Source organism: Pelobates fuscus, chromosome 3 (assembly GCF_036172605.1).
Source record: "Pelobates fuscus isolate aPelFus1 chromosome 3, aPelFus1.pri, whole genome shotgun sequence".
Taxonomy (NCBI): Eukaryota; Metazoa; Chordata; class Amphibia; order Anura; family Pelobatidae; genus Pelobates; species Pelobates fuscus.
In genome coordinates this window covers 50,619,135-50,641,456 of record NC_086319.1, presented here as the reverse complement: position 1 = coordinate 50,641,456, position 22,322 = coordinate 50,619,135, and the positions used below count along the sequence as shown (strand labels likewise).

The 22,322-nt window shown below is 43.9% G+C and overlaps 1 protein-coding gene across 1 annotated transcript; it reads right to left on the bottom strand.

The window, feature by feature from the left end:
- Nucleotides 1-13,522: 13,522 nt before the first annotated feature.
- LOC134602289 (tubulin alpha chain) lies at nucleotides 13,523-15,071 on the bottom strand. The gene has a single exon (XM_063447036.1). The coding sequence runs from the start codon at nucleotides 14,939-14,941 to the stop codon at nucleotides 13,592-13,594; it is 1,350 nt and encodes a 449-aa protein (XP_063303106.1). The 5' UTR covers nucleotides 14,942-15,071; the 3' UTR covers nucleotides 13,523-13,591.
- Between the last annotated feature and the right edge of the window lie 7,251 nt (nucleotides 15,072-22,322).

The window sequence follows — 22,322 nt, the reverse complement described above, 5'->3', positions numbered from 1 at the left end:
CACACACACACACTCACCTAAATTTCTTTTTTTTTTTTTGTGTGTGTGACAAATTTGTATAAAATATGAATTGACAGCCATAGGAAAGTACAGGAGAACTTATGTCGCTGAGGGAACTATTCCGCAGGGACGGTGGGTTGAATTTCTCCTGTATATCAGGTTTTTGTTCCCACTAGGTTCTCTTGTACTAGAGGGATAACTAGATAACGGAGCAACATAGATGAAGAAAAAGTGGGGGAATGTGGGGTGATGCAACCCCTATTTGACTGTTTTCTTTTACATTACTCATCTCACTCACAATAATTCCTGTGCTCCCCTTTCCTACTTCAGATCTCATAGTTTAGATAGATAAGAGGGATATATTATTATTTTTAAATGTGCTCAACATAAGAGAAGAAAAAGTGAGGGAATGTGGTGACATTCTGTCATCAAACTAACATGGTGACCAGGGGTCATGTGATCAAGTTTATGTAGATCTTTCTTACAGGGGGATAAGCTTTACTTTGATATGGTAAGTAGGTAATTCAATACCTTTACAAGTCAGGAGAGAGAGAGCCACTCCCCCTATCCTCATTCCTCTCTGTTCCTTCTTGGCTGTGCTGCAGAGCAGATGTGCAGACGCCATGTGCTATCTTGGTGAACCATGTTATAGAACCATGTTATATGTTGCTTCCTTTTCTTCCTCTGTGGATGTGATGTCGAACTTGCAGCAGTGAGCCATTACTAGATGTGAAGGCCTAACCGTGGGTGAGATCAAACGTGTGGGGAAGGGGATTACTATATAGATAGATAGATAGATAGATTTAAAAAGGGTTGTTGCTCCGTGGGTCTGGGCTGTGTGTTTGTGATACATTTATAATATTGTGTTGTTGCCTTCTAAATAAATACCTTTTAATGTAGACGAACTTTGAATAATATATATATTAATTTGGTGATACACCACACCCTCCCTCTCCACGTCATGGATACATTTGTTGACAAATCCTCCTCTAAACGACAAAACAGCAAACCACAAAGACCTCCCAATAAACATCCAAGGGAAACCACATCCTCACCTACAGCGCACCTTTCCCCTGCTGGCTCTGACCCCGGTGCGGATCCCCCCATGCCCTCCACAGCATCTACTTTCATCTCACAGCAAGCTTCAGAAACGGCCCGTGAAGTGTCAAATCTCCTCAAACATATCTTTGATTCCCAATTCAGGGACATTAAAGAATCCATTGATAATGCAGTCCATTTACTTCAATCCCACTCCACTCTACTAGAAACCAGACAAAGCGCAACTGAAGACGAACTGCACCAATTACAATCGACCATACGAAGACAGCACAATACTTTAACAACCCTACAGGACAAATTAGACGATCTCGAAAACCGGATTAGGAGAAACAACCTAAGGTTTGTGGGCTTCCCTGAATCGATAACTTTGGCTGACATTATCCCCACTCTTCAAGGCTGGCTAAAGGATACCCTACAGCTCAATACCCCCACATCCACTCCCATCGTTATTGAACAAGCACACAGATTAGGGCCCGATAGGCCCACTGACGCCACTAAATCACGACCAATAATAGCAAAATTTCTCAACTTCAATGATACAGTTCATATCCTCACAGCTTATAAACAACTGTCCCGACTCACCTATCAAGACAAAAGAATTCTAATCTTCAAAGATTACTCTGTACAAGTCACACAGCTGAGACGAGTCTTTACTCCCATCTGCTCAGCATTACACAAGAAAGGCATAAGATTTGCCCTGCTATATCCTGCCACTCTACGCTTACGTATCGCTAATCATACTTTATCTACATCTTCAGTATCAGAGGCCACCACCTTTCTCCAGAATGTTCTCCCGAACTGGGGGGCGCCTTCACCAACCTCCTCGGCCGGATCCTCACCACATAGGGAGGAGTGATGAATCCTCAGCTTTCAATGTTATTTGGTTTACCTATCTGTATATAGTTTGGGCCACTTGGCCTTCCACACACCGGACCCACTGGACTCTTTGTTTACCCCTGACTCTGGGACTCTCCGTCCGCTTGGGCTTGGACGGACGGAATCCCCTTTTATACTACCAATCACAACTAAATCACCCTTCCCGCCGAGGTATCGGCTAGGAAAGCAATGTCTTCTCACCCAAGAACTTTCTCTTCTTCTACTATCAAATTCCTCTCCTGGAATGTAAAAGGGGCAAACACGCCCATAAAGAGAGAGAAGATTTTGACATATTTAACTAAACAGCAACCACATGTTACCCCTCTACATTGGTCATGATCGGCTGACACGCAGCTTAAAGCTCCTTGGATCCAGTCCTGTATTACAGCTAAATATAAATCCAAATCAGTCTTTTACTGCATTGTGAATGTTTATGCCCCTAACTCTTCATCGGGCCCTTTCCTTACAAAACTCCTGACCCTGCTTGCTCAAATGCTGTAGATCAAGTTATAGTCAGGTGGGATTTCAATGCGGTAATGGAACCGGGCAGGGACAGATCCTCAAGAGGTGTGACTCCTCCCACAGACAGTGACCGCAATCGCTCCCAACTCGTGTCCACCTATAATTTACATGACCCTTGGAGGATACTCCATGGCAGTGAAAGAGACTACACTTTCCACTCCCTGGTACACAACTCTTTCTCTAGAATAGATATGTTTTTAGTGACCCCAACACTCCTACCATATATATCAAAAACAACTATTGAATCGATTGTGATATCTGACCACGCACCTATTACAATGGCAATATCCACCCCTCCAACTACTCCACACACTAGACACTGACACTTCCCTGCATATCTAACGACTCAGCAACCGTTCAAGACTCACTTACAGACCCACTGGGCAAACTTTCTGGATGACAATCTGGAACACGTGGACAAACCAAAATTTACTCTGGGAGACTTCCAAGGCAGTTATGAGGGGACAGATCATTTCCTACACTTCCTCTGCTAAGAAAAAAATGGCAGAAGGACTACGCGGTCCTAGAAGCAGATCTCAAACAAGCTCACATGAGATATTTAGCTAATCCATCTGACATAAACAAACAATCTTACCTTGACGCTAAATCCACCTTAAACACTTACATAACTAACTACGCCCAATGAAAATTAGACTTCCAGGCACAACACTTCTTCAGATGGGGAGGAAGGTCCGGGGGGTTGTTGGCCCATATGGCCAACCCTAAAACCAGGTTCAAACCAATAACGGCAATCAATTCACCGGAGGGAGTCCGGTCCACTGCTCACGCAGCAATTAATAAAGCCTTTCATTACTACTTCAAAAAAATATCGACAGCCCTGACTGATCAACATGCTCAGGGTATGGCTTTCCAAAAAAATCTGAACCTACCCCACATAGACGAGGACTTCCGGGAACTACTTAGCGGCCCCATCACTGAAAAATAAATTCATACAGCTGTCGCTTCTCTTAAATCGGGTAAAGCCCCAGGCCCGGCGGCTATACAGCTGAACACCAGATCAGCCCCACCCTTAAAGCCCTTTTTGACCAAATCTATCTGAAAGGACTCTCAATAGACTCCCTTAACCAAGCACGTACTAATACCGAAACCGGAAAGGGATGCGGAGGATATGTCTTATCGCCCTATATCGTTACTCAATTTGGACCTTAAAATCCTCACTAAGATCATAGCCTCACGAGTTCAATCATTTCTACCCAGGGCCCTCACAGGTCACCAACTGGGGTTCGTGGTGGGAAGACAAATGGTCACGGGTGTCCGGAGGGCATTGGCGGCTGTGACGGGTGTTAAGGGGGGGTGGATGGGCTCCCCCTTGTCTTCCCTCATCAGCCTCGACATTGAGAAGGCATTTGATAGCATCACTTGGCAACACTTGATGCGCATTCTCAAACTGCGCTACTTCGGGCACGTCTTTGTGACCTTTGTTAAAAACCTACAACACAACCCAACAACATGCATCACAACAAATGGACTAGATTCCCCTTATTTCACTCTGGGACTAGGGGTACGACAGGGATGCCCGTTATCACCCCTATTATTTAACCTAGCCATAGATCCCCTGTTGCGAGCCATTGAATCACTGCCGGGCTTCAAGGGCATCCCATTGGGAGATGTCACTATGAAGGTCTCGGCCTTTGCTGACGACATACTCCTATATACCTCGGAGCCAGCCTCCTCCATACCACCTATCCTTGACCTACTTGACAAATTCCATGCCCGGGCAGGACTCAAAGTTAACTGGTCGAAATCCAGTGCACTACATCTGGGGAGGGGACCGCCTCCTAGGCTGCCAAGAGATGTCCCACTGAAATGGCAAACCTCGGCCTTACAATATCTAGGGATCAAGATCCCAAGAAACATTGGCCAACTGTACAAACTGAACATTCCCTCCTGTTCTCTCCTCCATCTTTAATGAATTGGAACACTGGCACAAATTGCCACTCTCATACATAGGACGGGCAAATCTTTATTAACTAGTTTCCCAAAGCTAATATACCCACTTCAAGTACTCCCAGTCTTACTCTCAAAAAAAGATGAATGCCTTCTAAATAAAAATTGAGGCACTTCCTCTGGCAGGGGTCGAGGGTCAGGCTGAGCCTAACTAAACTTCACCAAACCAAATGCAATAGAGGACTTAACCTCCCAAACGCCAGTGAATACAGTATGGCGACTCAACTCTGGCATGCGCTCGATTGGATCCAATTGCAGTCACGATACTCAGACCTAGCCCTGGAACTTTTTTCTGGTGCAGCCGTATTCCCTGCCAGTACTCCTACACAAACCACACAACCTACTTTTGGATGATATTCTCTCAAACCCTCTCTTGGCTGTCACGATTAAGGCCTGGAAGATGGCTCGGGCCAGCATGGGGGCAAGCCCGCTATGCTCCATACACCTACCCATGGAACCCCGAGTTCCAGGACGGATCCAACACATACCCATTCACAATGTGGTCAGGGCAGGGTCTCGGGTCTCTGAGTTCCTTTGTAAATTTTGACACAAACAAATTTCTCACCATGGGGTGCCTGATGGGGCGCTTCCCGGACCTTCCCATACCCTGGTTTGCATACTTTCAAGCACAACATTATTTTTACAAAGTCAGTAAATGCCTCACACCATCCGACTGGAGTAACTCTCTGGATTGTCTTTTATGTACCACAAACCCAGCATTTTACTCCATCTCTACCCTCTATGCCCTTCTACGATACACACCCGATTGGAACACACTAAAAATGGGTCTGGGGAAATGGAAGACGCACCTAAGAACATCCTCAACTCACACTACTGCTTCCCATGGTTCCCATGGTTTTGTATAGAGACATGTTCCTGAAAACCACACACTACGCATACTTCACACCACATCGACTGCATCTCATGGCAAGGAAGGACTCCTCTACCTGAGTACACGGCATGGTTCTCGACCGAGGTGGTGGCGGGAAGGGATCCGTTGGGCGTGCTGCCCAGTGCCACTAATCCATAAATCTATATACGGCTCCTGGGTGGCGGGGATGTCCAGTGGACCGGTAATTGTAAATAGTTATTGCTTTGAAAAAATCTGAGGGGAGGGAGGGGGGAAAGGCAAACCTATATAGATTCAGGGGTTGCAGAACAATCAAAGCAAGGTAGACATAAAGAGCATACGATTATTAGATAAACATACCTAGAGCAAACCTATTAAATGTAGTAAAGCAGCTAAATTTTTATAACACCCAATACAAAATGTCATTCTGACATGTAACGCTGCATATATAATCACTCTTTCATTGCTCTACATGGTCCTCTACCAACTCAACACACATGGATGCTGATCACACCCCACACACGTCACATCCTATGATAAAAACACGCTAACAAAGCCCCTGAATAACACTGCAACAAACACAACCCCACTCCTACACAACATGTTGAAAGCAACACTCCCTAAGGTTATTTGTTTTCTGTTATTGTTCTTCTTTAACTATAACATACTAAACTCTGTCAGAGAGCGACCATGTCAACCACCACAACAGGAAGAAAACACTCAACAAAATAACTCTCGACTTTCTTTTCCTTTCTGTAATATATAATTGACATATGTACTATCATATGGCTATTGCATAAGCCTAAAAATGTTACTTTACCATACGATCTGCCATTGCAAAAATAAAGATTTTTTAAAATAAATAGTCAAACTGTAAACATTCACCACTTAATCTATGCTTCCTGTTCAGATACTATTTGGCTTTACATTTTACGGTAATTTCACTTTTAATAACTACAGTGCTCACTTTAGTGTAGACTCCTGTTAATTTGGGTGAGACAGCCGATGTCTGTGCCCAGACCCCTAGATGGCCACGTAATGGGTTAGCTGGCTATGACTGTAATATTACACTGTCCCAAATAAAAAGTTTGGAGTAAGGGTTAGAAAGTCTTGGTATTTGCAATATCTAGTAATATTAACCAATACATTATATCAAAGTTTAGATGATCTTTGTGACGAAGTGCCCTTCGCCACTTTGTCCTGGAGAGGCCTGCTTGCCTGCCTCCTCCCCTGCGACTATGGTCCTGGACTATAGTGCACTGCAAACCCTGTATTCAGGCATATGGACTTGTATTAGACTGTCTTTTTCCCTTTATCTATGCTGTAGGTTTGGACTGCTAATATAACCTAACAGCCAGGGGATTTAGGCGAATATATTGCATGAGAATGCCATTACTGGAGAATACAGCCGTTCGTATGATTTCATGCGAATTCTTTGTGCTCTGAATAGGTGGCCGCCATTTCGGGACTTTTCCACGTGTTCGCGGCCATCTTGCGTGCGAACAGCGGTGTTTGCCTGTGAACGCATGGAACTGAAATCGGAAGCACAAACAGGCGAATACCGCTAAGACCTCCAGACATCCAGAAATACGCACGGAAACTACCGAACGACCGGCCGTTCGGTAGTTATACTTAACTTAGTATGGGGATTCTAGCGACCACAAAGATGCGAATGGATGGCAAGAATTTCGTCTATTTTACCGTGCGAACGGAGACCGACCGCAAGGCCAAAACTCATGGAACTATTTTCGGCTAGTTGGTCTGTGCGGTCGGTCAAAACTTTGGAGCCCTGTATCTCCCGAACCATCCATCCGAATGGGCTGATTTTTGGACAGACTGTTCCCCTGAACAAGGGCTATTTGGGGATACCAGATTTAAAGCCCCTGTTTTTGGGGTACATCCAGAACTTGGGTAAAATAATGTATGTTTTAATTGGGTTATGTGTTTATCTGAGGGGAGGAGACGTGGGGGTGTTACCATGCATGTGATTGGTCAATTTCATCCTCCCCCTGGGAGTGTCCTGTATGTACCTGATCCTAATAAAAAGCAGGCTGGGTGTTCCAGTCCTCAGACCTCTTCTGACCCTCAATACGTAGCCTTGTCTCGTTATTGGAGGGAACTGCTATATCACACTGGGGATTGCTATGCTCTGCATATTCCCCTGAGCTCTTAATCACTTAGCTCTTTTAAGAGCTTGTTCCAGATACGCTCTCCTGGAGGAGAGGTCTTCCCCACACGGTCCTGGAGGACAGAAGCCGATCCAGGGTGGAAGGAAGACGGCGCGGCTCCAGTTAAGCTACGGCGGTTGTGGAGTCTGCGGTGGTTGTGGTGTCGTCTGCAGTGCTTGGAGTCCTCTGAGAGCGCTAGGAGCATCCATCAACGGAGGGTACTCGGTCGGGGTACACGGAGCTCCGTTACAGTGGTGGCAGCGGTGGGATGGCATCCTAGTGCGAGGAGAAGCAGCTCAGAGACACGGGTAACGTTTGGAGTTACAATTGAGGGCAACGCTAGCCATTGGGCAGCGCCCCTGGCTACAACAGGATGGCTTCCCTAGGGCGAGGAACAGCATCCTGGGAACACCCAGCCAAACTGGACTATTGGTATAGTCACGTACAGTTTGACGCTATGCTGAAGCGGCGGTTGGATATCTACGGGTCCCTTCTAACCGAGGAAATGGTACCAAGAATAAGGAGAGAACTGGCGGAGTATCTGCAGATGGAAGCAGAATATCGGGCATTGAGGGCAAAGTATTCCGTCCCTGCGCCCCAACAACAGCGTGAGTTACAGGGGGCCGAAGGGGCCGTCCTTCCCCCCCAGCAGCCGTGTGTCCTACAGAGAGCAGAGACAGTTGGTCCCTCTCTACAGCAACAGGACCATGGTAAGGGAGTGGAGACAGGCGGTCTCCCTCTCCAGCGGCAGTGTGTACCCCAGGGGGCCGAAGGTGCCGTCCTTCCCCCCCAGCAGCAGTATGTCCTACAGAGAGCAGAGACAGTTGGTCCCTCTCTACAGCAACAGGACCATGGTAAGGGAGCGGAGACAGGCGGTCTCCCTCTCCAGCGGCAGTGTGTACCCCAGGGGGCCGAAGGTGCCGTCCTTTCCCCCCAGCAGCAGTGTGTCCTACAGAGAGCAGAGACAGTTGGTCCCTCTCTACAGCAACAGGACCATGGTAAGGGAGCGGAGACAGGCGGTCTCCCTCTCCAGCGGCAGTGTGTACCCCAGGGGGCCGAAGGTGCCGTCCTTTCCCCCCAGCAGCAGTGTGTCCTACAGAGAGCAGAGACAGTTGGTCCCTCTCTACAGCAACAGGACCATGGTAAGGGAGTGGAGACAGGCGGTCTCCCTCTCCAGCGGCAGCCTGTGTTTCCAGGAAAGGAGCACAGCACCCCCTCTCTCCAGCGGCAGCTTCCCCCAACAAGGGGAGACACCAATCCTCCAGACGGCGCAGATGGGACCGTGGTCTCTGTGCCTGACCTACAGGGATGCTGGACAGCCTTTCCAGATCCCCAACTACCCTCACCGGGACACCCAGAGGAGGGGGTAAGTACAAATTCCCCTCCCCAGCTAACTCCTAGCGTAGCACCAGGGTTAACGGAGGCGATGCTAACCCCTCCTGACGTCCATGTTCCCTTGACTACTGAGCCGGACTATGGTCTCAGTACCCCAGCGGAAGAGCTGGCAGCTGGACAGAGCGCAGTCGGCCTCTGCCCTACCTTTGTCCCTGATCCAGAGCCTGATGTCCTGCAGGCTACCCCAGCAGAAGAGCTGGCATCTGGGCAGAGTGCAGTTGGCCTCTGCCCTTCAAGTACCCTCGGCATGTGGCCTCATTACCACAGCCAAATACCCAGGTGCAGTAACTGTGTGTTGTGGGTAGGCTGTTCCTGTACTTTGATGTTGTGGGGGGGCCACTCGGACATCTGTTTATTGTGGGTTGGTGGATCGACTAACGGAGGCACTGACCGACAGAAGGTCAGGTGCCTGGTTAGTCTTCCCCCCAAAGGGGAGATGTGTGACGAAGTGCCCTTCGCCACTTTGTCCTGGAGAGGCCTGCTTGCCTGCCTCCTCCCCTGCGACTATGGTCCTGGACTATAGTGCACTGCAAACCCTGTATTCAGGCATATGGACTTGTATTAGACTGTCTTTTTCCCTTTATCTATGCTGTAGGTTTGGACTGCTAATATAACCTAACAGCCAGGGGATTTAGGCGAATATATTGCATGAGAATGCCATTACTGGAGAATACAGCCGTTCGTATGATTTCATGCGAATTCTTTGTGCTCTGAATAGGTGGCCGCCATTTCGGGACTTTTCCACGTGTTCGCGGCCATCTTGCGTGCGAACAGCGGTGTTTGCCTGTGAACGCATGGAACTGAAATCGGAAGCACAAACAGGCGAATACCGCTAAGACCTCCAGACATCCAGAAATACGCACGGAAACTACCGAACGACCGGCCGTTCGGTAGTTATACTTAACTTAGTATGGGGATTCTAGCGACCACAAAGATGCGAATGGATGGCAAGAATTTCGTCTATTTTACCGTGCGAACGGAGACCGACCGCAAGGCCAAAACTCATGGAACTATTTTCGGCTAGTTGGTCTGTGCGGTCGGTCAAAACTTTGGAGCCCTGTATCTCCCGAACCATCCATCCGAATGGGCTGATTTTTGGACAGACTGTTCCCCTGAACAAGGGCTATTTGGGGATACCAGATTTAAAGCTGTACCCCCTGTTTTTGGGGTACATCCAGAACTTGGGTAAAATAATGTATGTTTTAATTGGGTTATGTGTTTATCTGAGGGGAGGAGACGTGGGGGTGTTACCATGCATGTGATTGGTCAATTTCATCCTCCCCCTGGGAGTGTCCTGTATGTACCTGATCCTAATAAAAAGCAGGCTGGGTGTTCCAGTCCTCAGACCTCTTCTGACCCTCAATACGTAGCCTTGTCTCGTTATTGGAGGGAACTGCTATATCACACTGGGGATTGCTATGCTCTGCATATTCCCCTGAGCTCTTAATCACTTAGCTCTTTTAAGAGCTTGTTCCAGATACGCTCTCCTGGAGGAGAGGTCTTCCCCACACGGTCCTGGAGGACAGAAGCCGATCCAGGGTGGAAGGAAGACGGCGCGGCTCCAGTTAAGCTACGGCGGTTGTGGAGTCTGTGGTGGTTGTGGTGTCGTCTGCAGTGCTTGGAGTCCTCTGAGAGCGCTAGGAGCATCCATCAACGGAGGGTACTCGGTCGGGGTACACGGAGCTCCGTTACAATCTTCTAACTTTTTTAGGATGTTATAATCAGGACTATCATTTGTACTATATTAGAAATATGAATGAAATTAATATATATATGTTGCATAAGAGGAATCTCCACTTTATATATCAGAAAGGAGGTGTCAAACCATTTGAAAATGAATTGACTGTTTAATTAGCATAGGTCACCACCAGACCAGTCCTAGCACCATAATCACTACATCATGCTGTACTATGACCTGATCCTACAGCGTGAATTTTATTTATTTACTTTTCATACTTCACTTTTTGTAAGGTTTTTGTGTGTGTGTTTTTTCCCCAATAAAATTTTACACATACTATCTGCTTCCAGTGTGCTGTACGAATATGTATGGCTTCTCAAGTTTAGTTCTTGACTATTGGATTTTATTCAGGATTTTTGCTGCTGACACTTTTTACAGAAAGCATTACACGTTAAATCAAATTATCTAGTATTATCACTAATCTGGTGAGATGGTATGTAACCTATCTGATGGGTATGGACAGGTGAGAAATGGCTAAAATGTCTATTTGCCAACATTGTTGTCGACGTGGACATAGGATAGGATAAAATTGTCCAAGGTCAAGTAGATATTTGTTTGACTTTGGAATCAGACAAATGCAACATGCCTGGTGATGGAAAGGGGGAATTATTCTGAACGTTGGTTTGCAAGGTCTAAGGGAAATTCATGATGTGGAGTTAGTGGTCATACTGTGCAGTAAACAGTCCCTGAACTGAATAGCTATTTCCTCAGAAACTTGGTAATTGTGCCAGAGAGAAAACACATTTTAGATATTTTTTTTGATTCATACTTTTTTCCGTAGTCTGTGGGCAAGGATGGACCCTGCTTTATTGGAGTTTTACAGAAGAGTGGTTAGTCCATTGAAGGGCTTTTTCATGTATCTATTTGTGTATATGTTTTGAGTACTTGTTAAAGGGTTGAAATTAGATTTTTGGATGTCGGAGATGGTGTACACTTCAATTGAATACCCAGCCTTCATATTGTTTCACTTGTGTTCTCTGGTTTGGAGACTTTTTGTTTTTGGTGTGCTATGATTAAACTGATGCATTTTGTGTATATTCTCTCTGTAGGACAGATCGAGATTCAACAGGGTTATTGAAAAAAATGTAGTAGCTGAAAAACCGCCAACATCAATCTCTGCAAATGTTCTTTAGATTGTCTGTATGTTTCAGATAAAAATAAAATACCACTGTTTTGGTTTCTCAGAGGAATGAGTAATCCATAACCACTTCTGCAATCAATCACTGGAACCACTGTCTCTAGAATGTTGCCAATATATCTTGAAAGCAAACATAAATGCAGAAGAAGCCTCAATCAGTGAAAAATATCTAAATCTAAATTAATATTGATTGATCTGTTGCTACCACCACTGTGTGTGGTCTTATTTGCGGCACAAACTTAAAAAAAAAAAAACATAACTGTCTTTACTGTACATTTCTGATGCACATCCTTTGTGTACTAAACAGAGAGTTTTTAAATATGATCTCTATTACCTTGAAGAATCCATGAAAATAACATTATATACATAACAGGCAATAGGGTGTCGTTGAAGCACCCACATCACGCTTGAGTCTAAGCCCAAACAGAAATATTCAGGAGAGTGTGAATTCTTTTTTGAAGTAGGATCATTCTACTATGTGAGATGGCTGAAATGTAGGTGTCGTTGAAGCACCCACATCTCCTCTGCAGCTGAGGACGATATGGAAATCATTCTGCGTGGTAAGATGTCATCCAGATAGTTTATCACCTTTTCATTAGTGTTCTGCTTTCAATCAGTGTCCTTTCCCAACACGTTCCACACAGAACTCTGGGCTTTTCCAACACGCTTGAGTCTAAGCCCAAACAGAAATATTCAGGAGAGTGTGAATTCTTTTTAGAAGTAGGATCAATCTACTATGTGAGATGGCTGAAATGTAGGTCAGTGCAGAATACCTTGAACCAATTAGCATGTAACAATTTGATAGGGTGATTTGTTACATATTTAGACCAGGCTTACGTTCTCATTCAAGAGACTCTGCAGATCCGTAATGAACTTCAGTTTGCTGAAATGTCTTAAGTGTAAAGGGTTTGTTCTCTCTTATTCATTTTACAAAAAGTACAGCTTTCAATATAAATTTAAATTTTTGTAAATTAACCTGGCTACAACCGCTTGGCTTTAAAGCAGATAACCGTTCCTGTTACTTTTTTTTTTTTTTTTTTTTTTTTTGCATTGTACAAGCTTTATTGGTCAAACACCTGAATTCCAAGTTCTTGCAACACTGTCCTAGTGTCTGGTTATCTGTGCTCAGTTTTAAACAAAGGAAGGAATTCAGTTAATTTTTCAAGATGTAAGGACAGTCAATGCATGTGTATTGTGTAGCAACAGAAGTAAAGCTAGGGAAATGTAACATTAACTGACCTTACCTCAGTTTACCCCCTAGCTTTTTTTCTTTTTTGTAATCACAGAGTAAATTTGGAATGAATATTTTGCCTCCCCCTGATCTATAGCTTAGCTGCATCCTTTCCACATCTCAATGACTGTTGAAGTGGGCCATTATCTACCCAAACATAGCCATATGTAGTGATCACTGCATCACAAAGATAAAAATCGTATATGTCAGCTTGTTTTTTGTAACAGGATCAATTTTGCCCAGCTTCGTCACAAAATGTTAGAAACAACAGCCAGACTTGCCAGAAGGGGCAACGCGGAGCTACTGAATTTACAGGGAGTATAGTGGACCCAACAACGAAAATAATGCAGTCACCCAAAATGCTCCCCCTTTGAAAGGCTAACCACTAACCTGTTGTCTTTGGAGATTTAAGAGCTACTAAATATCAATGTTCTACCCATGATACTAGTCATTACATCACAAACTTGAAACATTACATGGTCTTTAGTTTTAAGTTTGACATGTCAATGTTGCAAGCTACAAAATTCCAGAAGCATTAACACTGAACAGCCACATTTAAAATGGCACTTTATTTAAAAAAAAAAAATTAGACTCCAGATCAGAAGGTTCAGCAATAGAAAAGGCCCATTTCAAGTGAACATCAGGTCTAATACTCTTCACCTTCATCCTCTGCATCAGCACTATCTGCACCAACTTCCTCATAATCCTTCTCCAGGGCAGCCATGTCTTCACGGGCCTCAGAGAACTCTCCCTCCTCCATACCCTCACCAACATACCAGTGCACAAAGGCACGTTTAGCATACATAAGATCGAATTTGTGGTCCAGGCGGGCCCAGGCCTCAGCAATTGCAGTGGTGTTGCTCAACATGCACACAGCACGCTGAACCTTGGCCAGGTCACCACCTGGAACCACAGTTGGTGGTTGGTAGTTAATGCCAACCTTGAAACCAGTGGGACACCAGTCTACAAACTGGATGCTACGCTTGGTCTTGATGGTGGCAATAGCTGCATTAACATCTTTGGGCACAACATCACCACGATACAACAGGCAGCAAGCCATGTATTTACCGTGACGTGGGTCACATTTTACCATCTGATTAGCTGGCTCAAAGCATGCATTTGTAATATCAGCCACAGTCAGCTGCTCATGGTAAGCTTTCTCTGCAGAAATAACAGGGGCATAAGTGGCCAGAGGGAAATGAATACGAGGATAGGGCACCAAGTTGGTCTGGAATTCAGTAAGATCAACATTCAGGGCACCATCAAATCTGAGAGAGGCTGTAATAGAGGACACTATCTGACTGATAAGGCGATTGAGATTGGTATATGTGGGACGCTCAATATCTAGGTTTCTGCGGCAAATGTCATAGATAGCCTCATTGTCCACCATGAAGGCGCAATCTGAATGCTCCAAGGTGGTGTGAGTGGTCAGGATGGAATTGTAGGGTTCAACCACAGCTGTAGATACTTGAGGTGCTGGATAAATGGCAAATTCAAGTTTGGACTTCTTCCCATAATCAACAGAGAGACGTTCCATCAACAGAGATGTGAAACCAGAACCTGTACCGCCACCAAAACTGTGAAACACCAGAAAACCCTGAAGACCTGTGCACTGGTCAGCCAATTTACGGATCCTATCCAATACCAAGTCGATGATCTCTTTGCCGATTGTGTAGTGCCCACGAGCATAGTTGTTCGCTGCATCTTCTTTGCCTGTGATTAATTGTTCTGGGTGGAAAAGCTGACGGTATGTGCCAGTACGTACCTCATCAATTACTGTTGGTTCCAGATCTACAAACACAGCCCTGGGGACATGTTTTCCAGCTCCAGTCTCACTGAAGAAGGTGTTGAAGGAATCGTCCCCTCCTCCAATGGTCTTGTCACTGGGCATCTGTCCATCAGGCTGAATGCCATGTTCCAGGCAGTACAGCTCCCAGCAGGCATTACCAATCTGAACACCAGCCTGACCAACGTGGATAGAGATGCACTCACGCATTATTGTCTGATCGTACGACTTCACACAGCAGAAACAGGAGGGAGAGGGAAAAAAAATGAAGAGTGACCGGAGTTCGTGAAACAGGCAAGCCCTGGCTTCTCACCGACCGACAGTAAGGAGTCTCGGTAAGATCTGCCGTTCCTGTTACTTTCTGGTTTGGTTCAGTAGAGCTAAACTCAAGATGCAGCAATTGCTCAGAGCACCTGCCTTGCAAAAACTTCTCATTGAGCTGCATTGGAAAGTCTGTGATTGGACAGTCACAGAATGTCTGGGCGGGGTCAGAAGAGGAGGGCTTGCAAAGGCTGCAGACGAGAACTGCAGTTTCTGCAAGCTATTTTGAAATATAACACTAATGAAAAAAATGCATAATTAATTGCATACATGGCTTAATTTGGGATTTATCTACTAAACAGTGTTTTTATAGATTGTTTTAATTTCGGCAGTAAAGATATTGTTTCAAAAACATCATGCTACAAGTAGTGACACTATAGGGGTTATGCATAAAAAATGTTGTGTTCTGAAAAGAGATGCAAAAGACATAAAAGAAGGCGAATCCCCAATGGAATGTGGCTGCTGGTGCTTATCAGAACACTTTCTAAACATAACCGCCAATGTATATCTTATATATGTATTATGTATACGAATATACACTGCTCAAAAAAATAAAGGGAACACAAAAATAACACATCCTAGATCTGAATGAATTAAATATTCTTCTGAAATACTTTGTTCTTTACACAGTTGAATGTGCTGACAACAAAATCACACAAAAATTAAAAAATGGAAATCAAACTTTTCAACCTATGGAGGTCTGGATTTGGAGTCACACTCAAAATTAAAGTGGAAAAACACACTACAGGCTGATCCAACTTTGATGTAATATCCTTAAAACAAGTCAAAATTAGGCTCAGTAGTGTGGTTGGCCTCCACGTGCCTGTATGACCTCCCTACAACGCCTGTGCATGCTCCTGATGAGGTGGCGGATGGTCTCCTGAGGGATCTCCTCCCAGACCTGGACTAAAGCATCTGCCAACTCATGGACAGTCTGTGGTGCAACGTGATGTTGGTGGATGGAGCGAGACATGATGTCCTAGATGTGCTCAATTGGATTCAGGTCTGGGGAACGGGCAGGCCAGTCCATAGCATCAATCCCTTCATCTTGCAGGAACTGCTGACACACTCCAGTCACATGAGGTCTTGCATTAGAAGGAACCCAGGGTCAACTGCACCAGCATATGATCTCACAAGGGGTCTGAGGAGCTCATTTTGGTACCTAATGGCAGTCTGGCGAGCACATGGAGGGCTGTGCGGCCCCCCAAAGAAATGCCAGCCAACACCATTATTGACCCACTGCCAAACCGGTCATGCTGGAGGATGTTGCAGGCAGCAGAACGTTCTCCACAGCGTCTCCAGACTCTGTCACATGTGCTCAGTGTGAACCTGCTTTCATCCGTGAAGAGCACAGGGCGCCAGTGGCGAATTTGCCAATCTTGGTGTTTTCTGGCAAATGCCAAACGTCCTGCACGGTGTTGGGCTGTAAGCACAACCCCCACCTGTGGACGTCGGGCCCTTATACCACCCTCATGGAGTCTGTTTCTGACCGTTTGAGCATACACATGCACATTTGTGGTCTGCTGGAGGTCATTTTGCAGGGCTCTGGCAGTGCTCCTCCTGTTCCTCCTTGCACAAAGGCGGAGGTAGCGGTCCTGCTGCTGGGTTGTTGCCCTCCTACGGCCTCCTCCACATCTCCTGATGTACTGGCCTGTCTCCTGCTAGCGCCTCCATGCTCTGGACACTACGCTGACAGACACAGCAAACCTTCTTGCCACAGTTCGCATTGATGTGCCATCCTGGATGAGCTGCACTACCTGAGCCACTTGTGTGGGTTGTAGACTCCGTCTCATGCTACCACTAGTGTGAAAGCACCGCCAGCATTCAAACGTGACCAAAACATCAGCCAGGAAGCATAGGAACTGAGAGGTGGTCTGTGGTCACCACCTGCAGAACCACTCCTTTATTGGGGGTGTCTTGCTAATTGCCTATAATTTCCACCTGTTGTCTATCCCATTTGCACAACAGCATGTGAAATTGATTGTCACTCAGTGTTGCTTCCTAAGTGGACAGTTTGATTTCACAGAAGTGTGATTGACTTGGAGTTACATTGTGTTGTTTAAGTGTTCCCTTTATTTTTTTGAGCAGTGTATATTAAATGGACACTCCGGTCTCCATAACAATTTCATCTAAATTAATTTGTTATGGTGCCAGGAGGCCCCTGGATGCACTTTTACCTTTAAGAGGTTAAACCGGTTTCGAGCTTCGGAAATAAAAGGCCAGCATGGCGGAAGATTTTCTTCATGTGTCCTTAGGGGTTAAACACATACTTACGATTTGCAGCAGAGCTCAGGCCTTTGTTGTACTTTTCGAAATGTCATATGATCTGTGTAGATAACTGATTGAACCTGTTTTCCCACGTTATTTTGCCACAGGGGTAGCTGCTCTCTGTAATTTACCTTTTGTGTATTATTACTCCATCTCGTTCATGTAATCTGTGTAAATGACTGATTCTGTCTATAAAAGTTTCTATATGCAGGTAATGGAACTGCACTCATCCCTTCGCCCTGGAATCCTGGGTGCTCAACTGGATCAGTCCCAGTACCAAAGGGACCAGATATAAAGTTTGAATGTAGAAACTAATCCTGGCACTCCAAACTGTTCCAAAAAGATAGGCAATTTTATTGGACCCAAGAACCAAAAAACAACGTTTCAACCTCGTAGGGCCTTTGTCAAGCTTGACAAACGTTTTTTTTTTGGTTCTTGGGTCCAATAAAATTGCCTATCTTTTGGAACATTTTGGAGTGCCTGGATTACTTTCTATATATATTGTAAAGCGCTACAGAATCTGTTGGCGCTATATAAATGGCAATAATAATACATATAAAACTGTTTCTATGAACTTTGTTTTGCCATCCATCCATGAACTTACCTGTTGTATATAACCCTGTGTATCAACCTAGTCTATTATTTCTATAAACTTCAGCTGAAATAGTATCAACCTAGACAACAAAGGTGTATCTTGCAATCTACCAAGTAATTCTTTTAGAGGTGGCAACCCAACATCAAAACACTACTATTGGGGAGAAAATCCTTTAAACTTACCAGCCCGTCCTCCTACCGTCTGACTCATGTGTGGGCTGTAAAGGCTGCAGGCCACTAGCATCCACGGATTGTGGGCTGCAGCCTCACGCCATTCTTCTGTTGATTAAAACAGCAGGAGACATTTTTGGATGCTGCTATCAGAGTACTACAGAACTGAGGCAGCAGTCCTGAACTGTGCATGCCGCTTCTAGTTCTGCATTGTGTGGGTTTGTGCACGGGCTGGTGGCCAAAAATCTAAATGGTCTCAAGGCCTGGACTGCAGTATCTAGGGCCAACCAAGTAGCCAGCTATGATTAGTATATGTATGATGTCCCTGGAGGTGTTGTATAATAATACATGCTCGTTGTCATTGGAGGAAAAGGAATCAGTGTAAACGTTATCTGCATCTTTATGGCATGCTCCGACATCTGTTAATTCTCTGTTATGCTCTGCAGGCAATATGGATGGAGATATATGATGTCAAACATTGTAACTCCATCAGATCCCCCTTATTTATTACCAGCACCATGTGAGTAGGAACATAAAAAACACGGAGGTCTGTAAGTTTTGTGTACAAAAACAAATTCATTTGTACTTCCCCTCCATGCCATACGTTGCCAGCTCTCCCCTAAACTGATGCATGTGACTAATCCCATATCTGCCTGATTGCTGTCCAAAAGAGTAGTGTTTATAATTCATTAAAGGGACACTATAACTGCTTCATCTCATTGAAAGCCTGGAGTCGTCCCTCCCCCCCCCCTTCCCCCGTCACTGTCTTTCCATTCGGCGTTAAATCGTGTTTTTTCCCTCTATTCGTTTATAAACTTCTATAGTAAAATGTTGTTTAATTCCAGTTAACAGAATATTTTTATACATTTTTCTAACATACCCCATCATAAGAAACAAGTGTTATTTTGTATGGAAAATGCTATTTCTATGCTACTCTCTTGTATGATATCAACATGTGATTTTTTTTTGTTAATATTACCATCACGTTTGTCTTCGTATGAAGTATACCAACATTGTCTTGGGAAAACTACAATTAGAAAAATCACTCGGAGTACCCTGACAGATGAGTGATGGCACCATCTTGTGGAAGAATGCTATAACAGCATCACATTCTAAAAAGTAAATTTTCCTGGCAATGGCCATGGCAGCACCTCTCCGATTAGCCCCTCACATCACTCCCATTGGACAGAAATAAAATCAATAATTATTAATCCAGTTCTTCTTTCAACACTTTTAGCAAGCATTACCATTTAGATATTGATGAAGAAACAAAATGCATTTGTAATAAGAACAGGATTAACTTTGTTATTATGCTGTGCTTTGCATGAATTCTGTATGTATTCTGCATACTGTGTTTAACTTCAAGCAGTGAGCCAGTAGAGGTTTCCACATAAGGAACTTCCAGTTCTCCACCGTTGGTATTTTTTTAAATCACTCGCAGTCGTCTCCCCTGTGTAAACCGCAGTATAATGCAATCCTACCTGTCAGCATTTTATTTTCTCCCTGGCTGAAAACAAGCAAGGAATGTAAAAAGTCTTCAGATTTGTGGCTTTTATTACACGGTCTATACATATTTAAAGTTGCACTAAAAATGTATTTCCATAATTTAAGATAAAACAATATCAGAAAGAGATTATTTTCATCTCTGCAAGTTATATAACAGTAAACTAGAATTGTCACTTGAAGATCAACTTTTAAAATGCATTACAACTTTCAAACCTCTAATGAGATACTAAAAAAGTCTGCAGACAACATGTGATCTAGAAACATATTATTTGATGCTGTAGGTCAGGGTCTCCGTAGCAGCTTGTATTAGTTACATAAGTGTCTGAGGTCTTGAGAAAGACTTGGAACATCGATCAGACACTTATGTAACTTTTTTGATTATTTATTAACCTCCCTGGCGGTATGATTATGTCAGGAATTTTGTACCAAAAGCGGTACCATTTTTTTGCATTTGAATTACCCGCCCAGTTCCGCCCCCATGTCAGGCATGTCAATCAAATTTTAATTAATCAAATCACATAATTACGTTAAAAGATTATTTAAATATACATGTAGAATTTTAATATATATGCATTTATAGGTATTTAAATTCTACGTGTATAGTAATGTAATCTTTTATGTAATTATATGTATTTATCTATATATATATTTGCGCTTATTTGTATTTTATATATATATATAGATATATATAGAATGTCATTCTAAGTGTATTTTGTTACCGATATATATATATATATTAATAACAAAATACAGTTAGAATGAAATTACATATGCATATATAATTTATATTAAATTTTGTTTCAATATTTTATTTATTTATTTTATTATTTTATTTATTTATTATTTTAATTATACGTATTTATATATAATATATATATATGTACATCTATTATATATATATATATAATATATATATACATATTATATATATATATATATATAAAAATATATTTAATTTATTTTTACACTTGTCTTTTTTTATTTTTTTTATACTTCCCACCAGCAGGGGGACTGTCTGATATTTCAAACAGTCCCCCTGCTGGCAGATCCACAGCCAGCTATAGAGGGCCATGTGATCGCTCTTTGAGAGCGATCACATGGCCCCCGGGGGCCTGATTTGCCGTGGGAGGGCTGCCTGGGCTGTCCTCCCGAAGCGGATCGCGGCGGAGGTAAGTAAATCTTATCTACCCCGAGCGTGACTCGGGGTTACCGCTTCTGGCAGCGAAAATTAACCCCGAGTCACGCTCGGGAATACCGCTAGGGAGGTTAAAGAATCACCCTGTAGTGAAAACCCACCATTTAGGAGGCTTGCTCCCCCGCCCCCCTTTATGGGTTAAAACTCACTCCATGGGTCCATCGGCGCTGGCCCCGCCCCCTTGGTGACATCAGCAAAATTGCCACTTTTTAGCCAATCCCATAGCAAAAGCATTGGATTGGCTAAAATCGGCAAGGGGTAGGGCCAAACGCTGTTTTAACCAATCAGCACCTCCTCATAGAGATGCATTGAATCAATGCATCTCCATGAGGAAAATTCAGCGTACGGCAGGGCTGCCTACTGTGCAGCATTGAGCCAGGAAGCACCTCCAGTGGCCCTCTAAGCAGTGGTCACTTAGAGGTGTCCCTAGGGGCAATGTAAACACTGCCTTTTTTTCTCTGAAAAGGCAGGGTTTACATGAAAATGCCTGAAGGGAACTATTATACTCACCAGAACAACTACATTAAGCTGTAGTTGTTCTGGTGACTATAGTGTCCCTTTAAACACTATCTTGCTTTTTGTAAGACCTCTGAGTGCAACCTTTCATTAGCCTTTATATAATAGCAGGTTTTTGGCACTTTTGGTAGTATCCATTTATATTTTTCATAAAGTGAGTTGGGATTTATATATCACCCATGCCACATGCATCAACCTATTAACACATTGACCCTAGTAGACATTCATAAACAACACCAGGACACAGACACTACGATAGCCACACATCTATAGAATCTCACTAACAGAATGTTATTTTAACCCAACTAGTGTTTAGGATAAGATACCTCAGTTTATACACTAGCACTTACATGATAAATTATAAGCATTTCACTTATTTTTTTACTGTACTGTATTTTGGGATGAGGGAAGTAAGGTACCCTTCACAAGTGTTTCGAGCTGCTGTCATTTTTCTTGTAACACACTTAACTTTTTACACTTGCACGAACTATTGTTTGCTTTCTTTTTAGCTGTGTTGTTGAACAGTTTATGCACCAATTCTTCCTATATGAGGACTATCCTTCACTGCCATCATTCTGCTATACCTCTTACCATGTAGACCTCCTTCGAAGTAGCTATTTTTGAGGCAGTTTTACATTGGGTCAAATGTTATCATGACTAAGAGACCAATTGCTTCAATAATTACAATGGAGGCTTGGGAGAAACCTTTCCCTAGTATGTTACTAAACCATCCTGCTTAATGACCATTGACTGTTCAGGCAGTAAGGCCAGGGAGCAGCATTGGAGAGAAAACTGCTTCCACCTTCTCAGAACCACAGTCATCAGAGTGCCTGCTGACAGCATTATTTATATGATGTGCTAGGAGGTGCTTCAGACTCCCCTTCTCTCTGCCTTCTAAGGCAAGTGGTAGGAAAGAGGATGTCATAGATCTCGAGGACAGCTGCATTGGAGAAATAACACAGAATGCAGCCAGGAGTACTGGCCCAAGTTGTAAATCATTCTCAAAGAGTGGTTTTATTA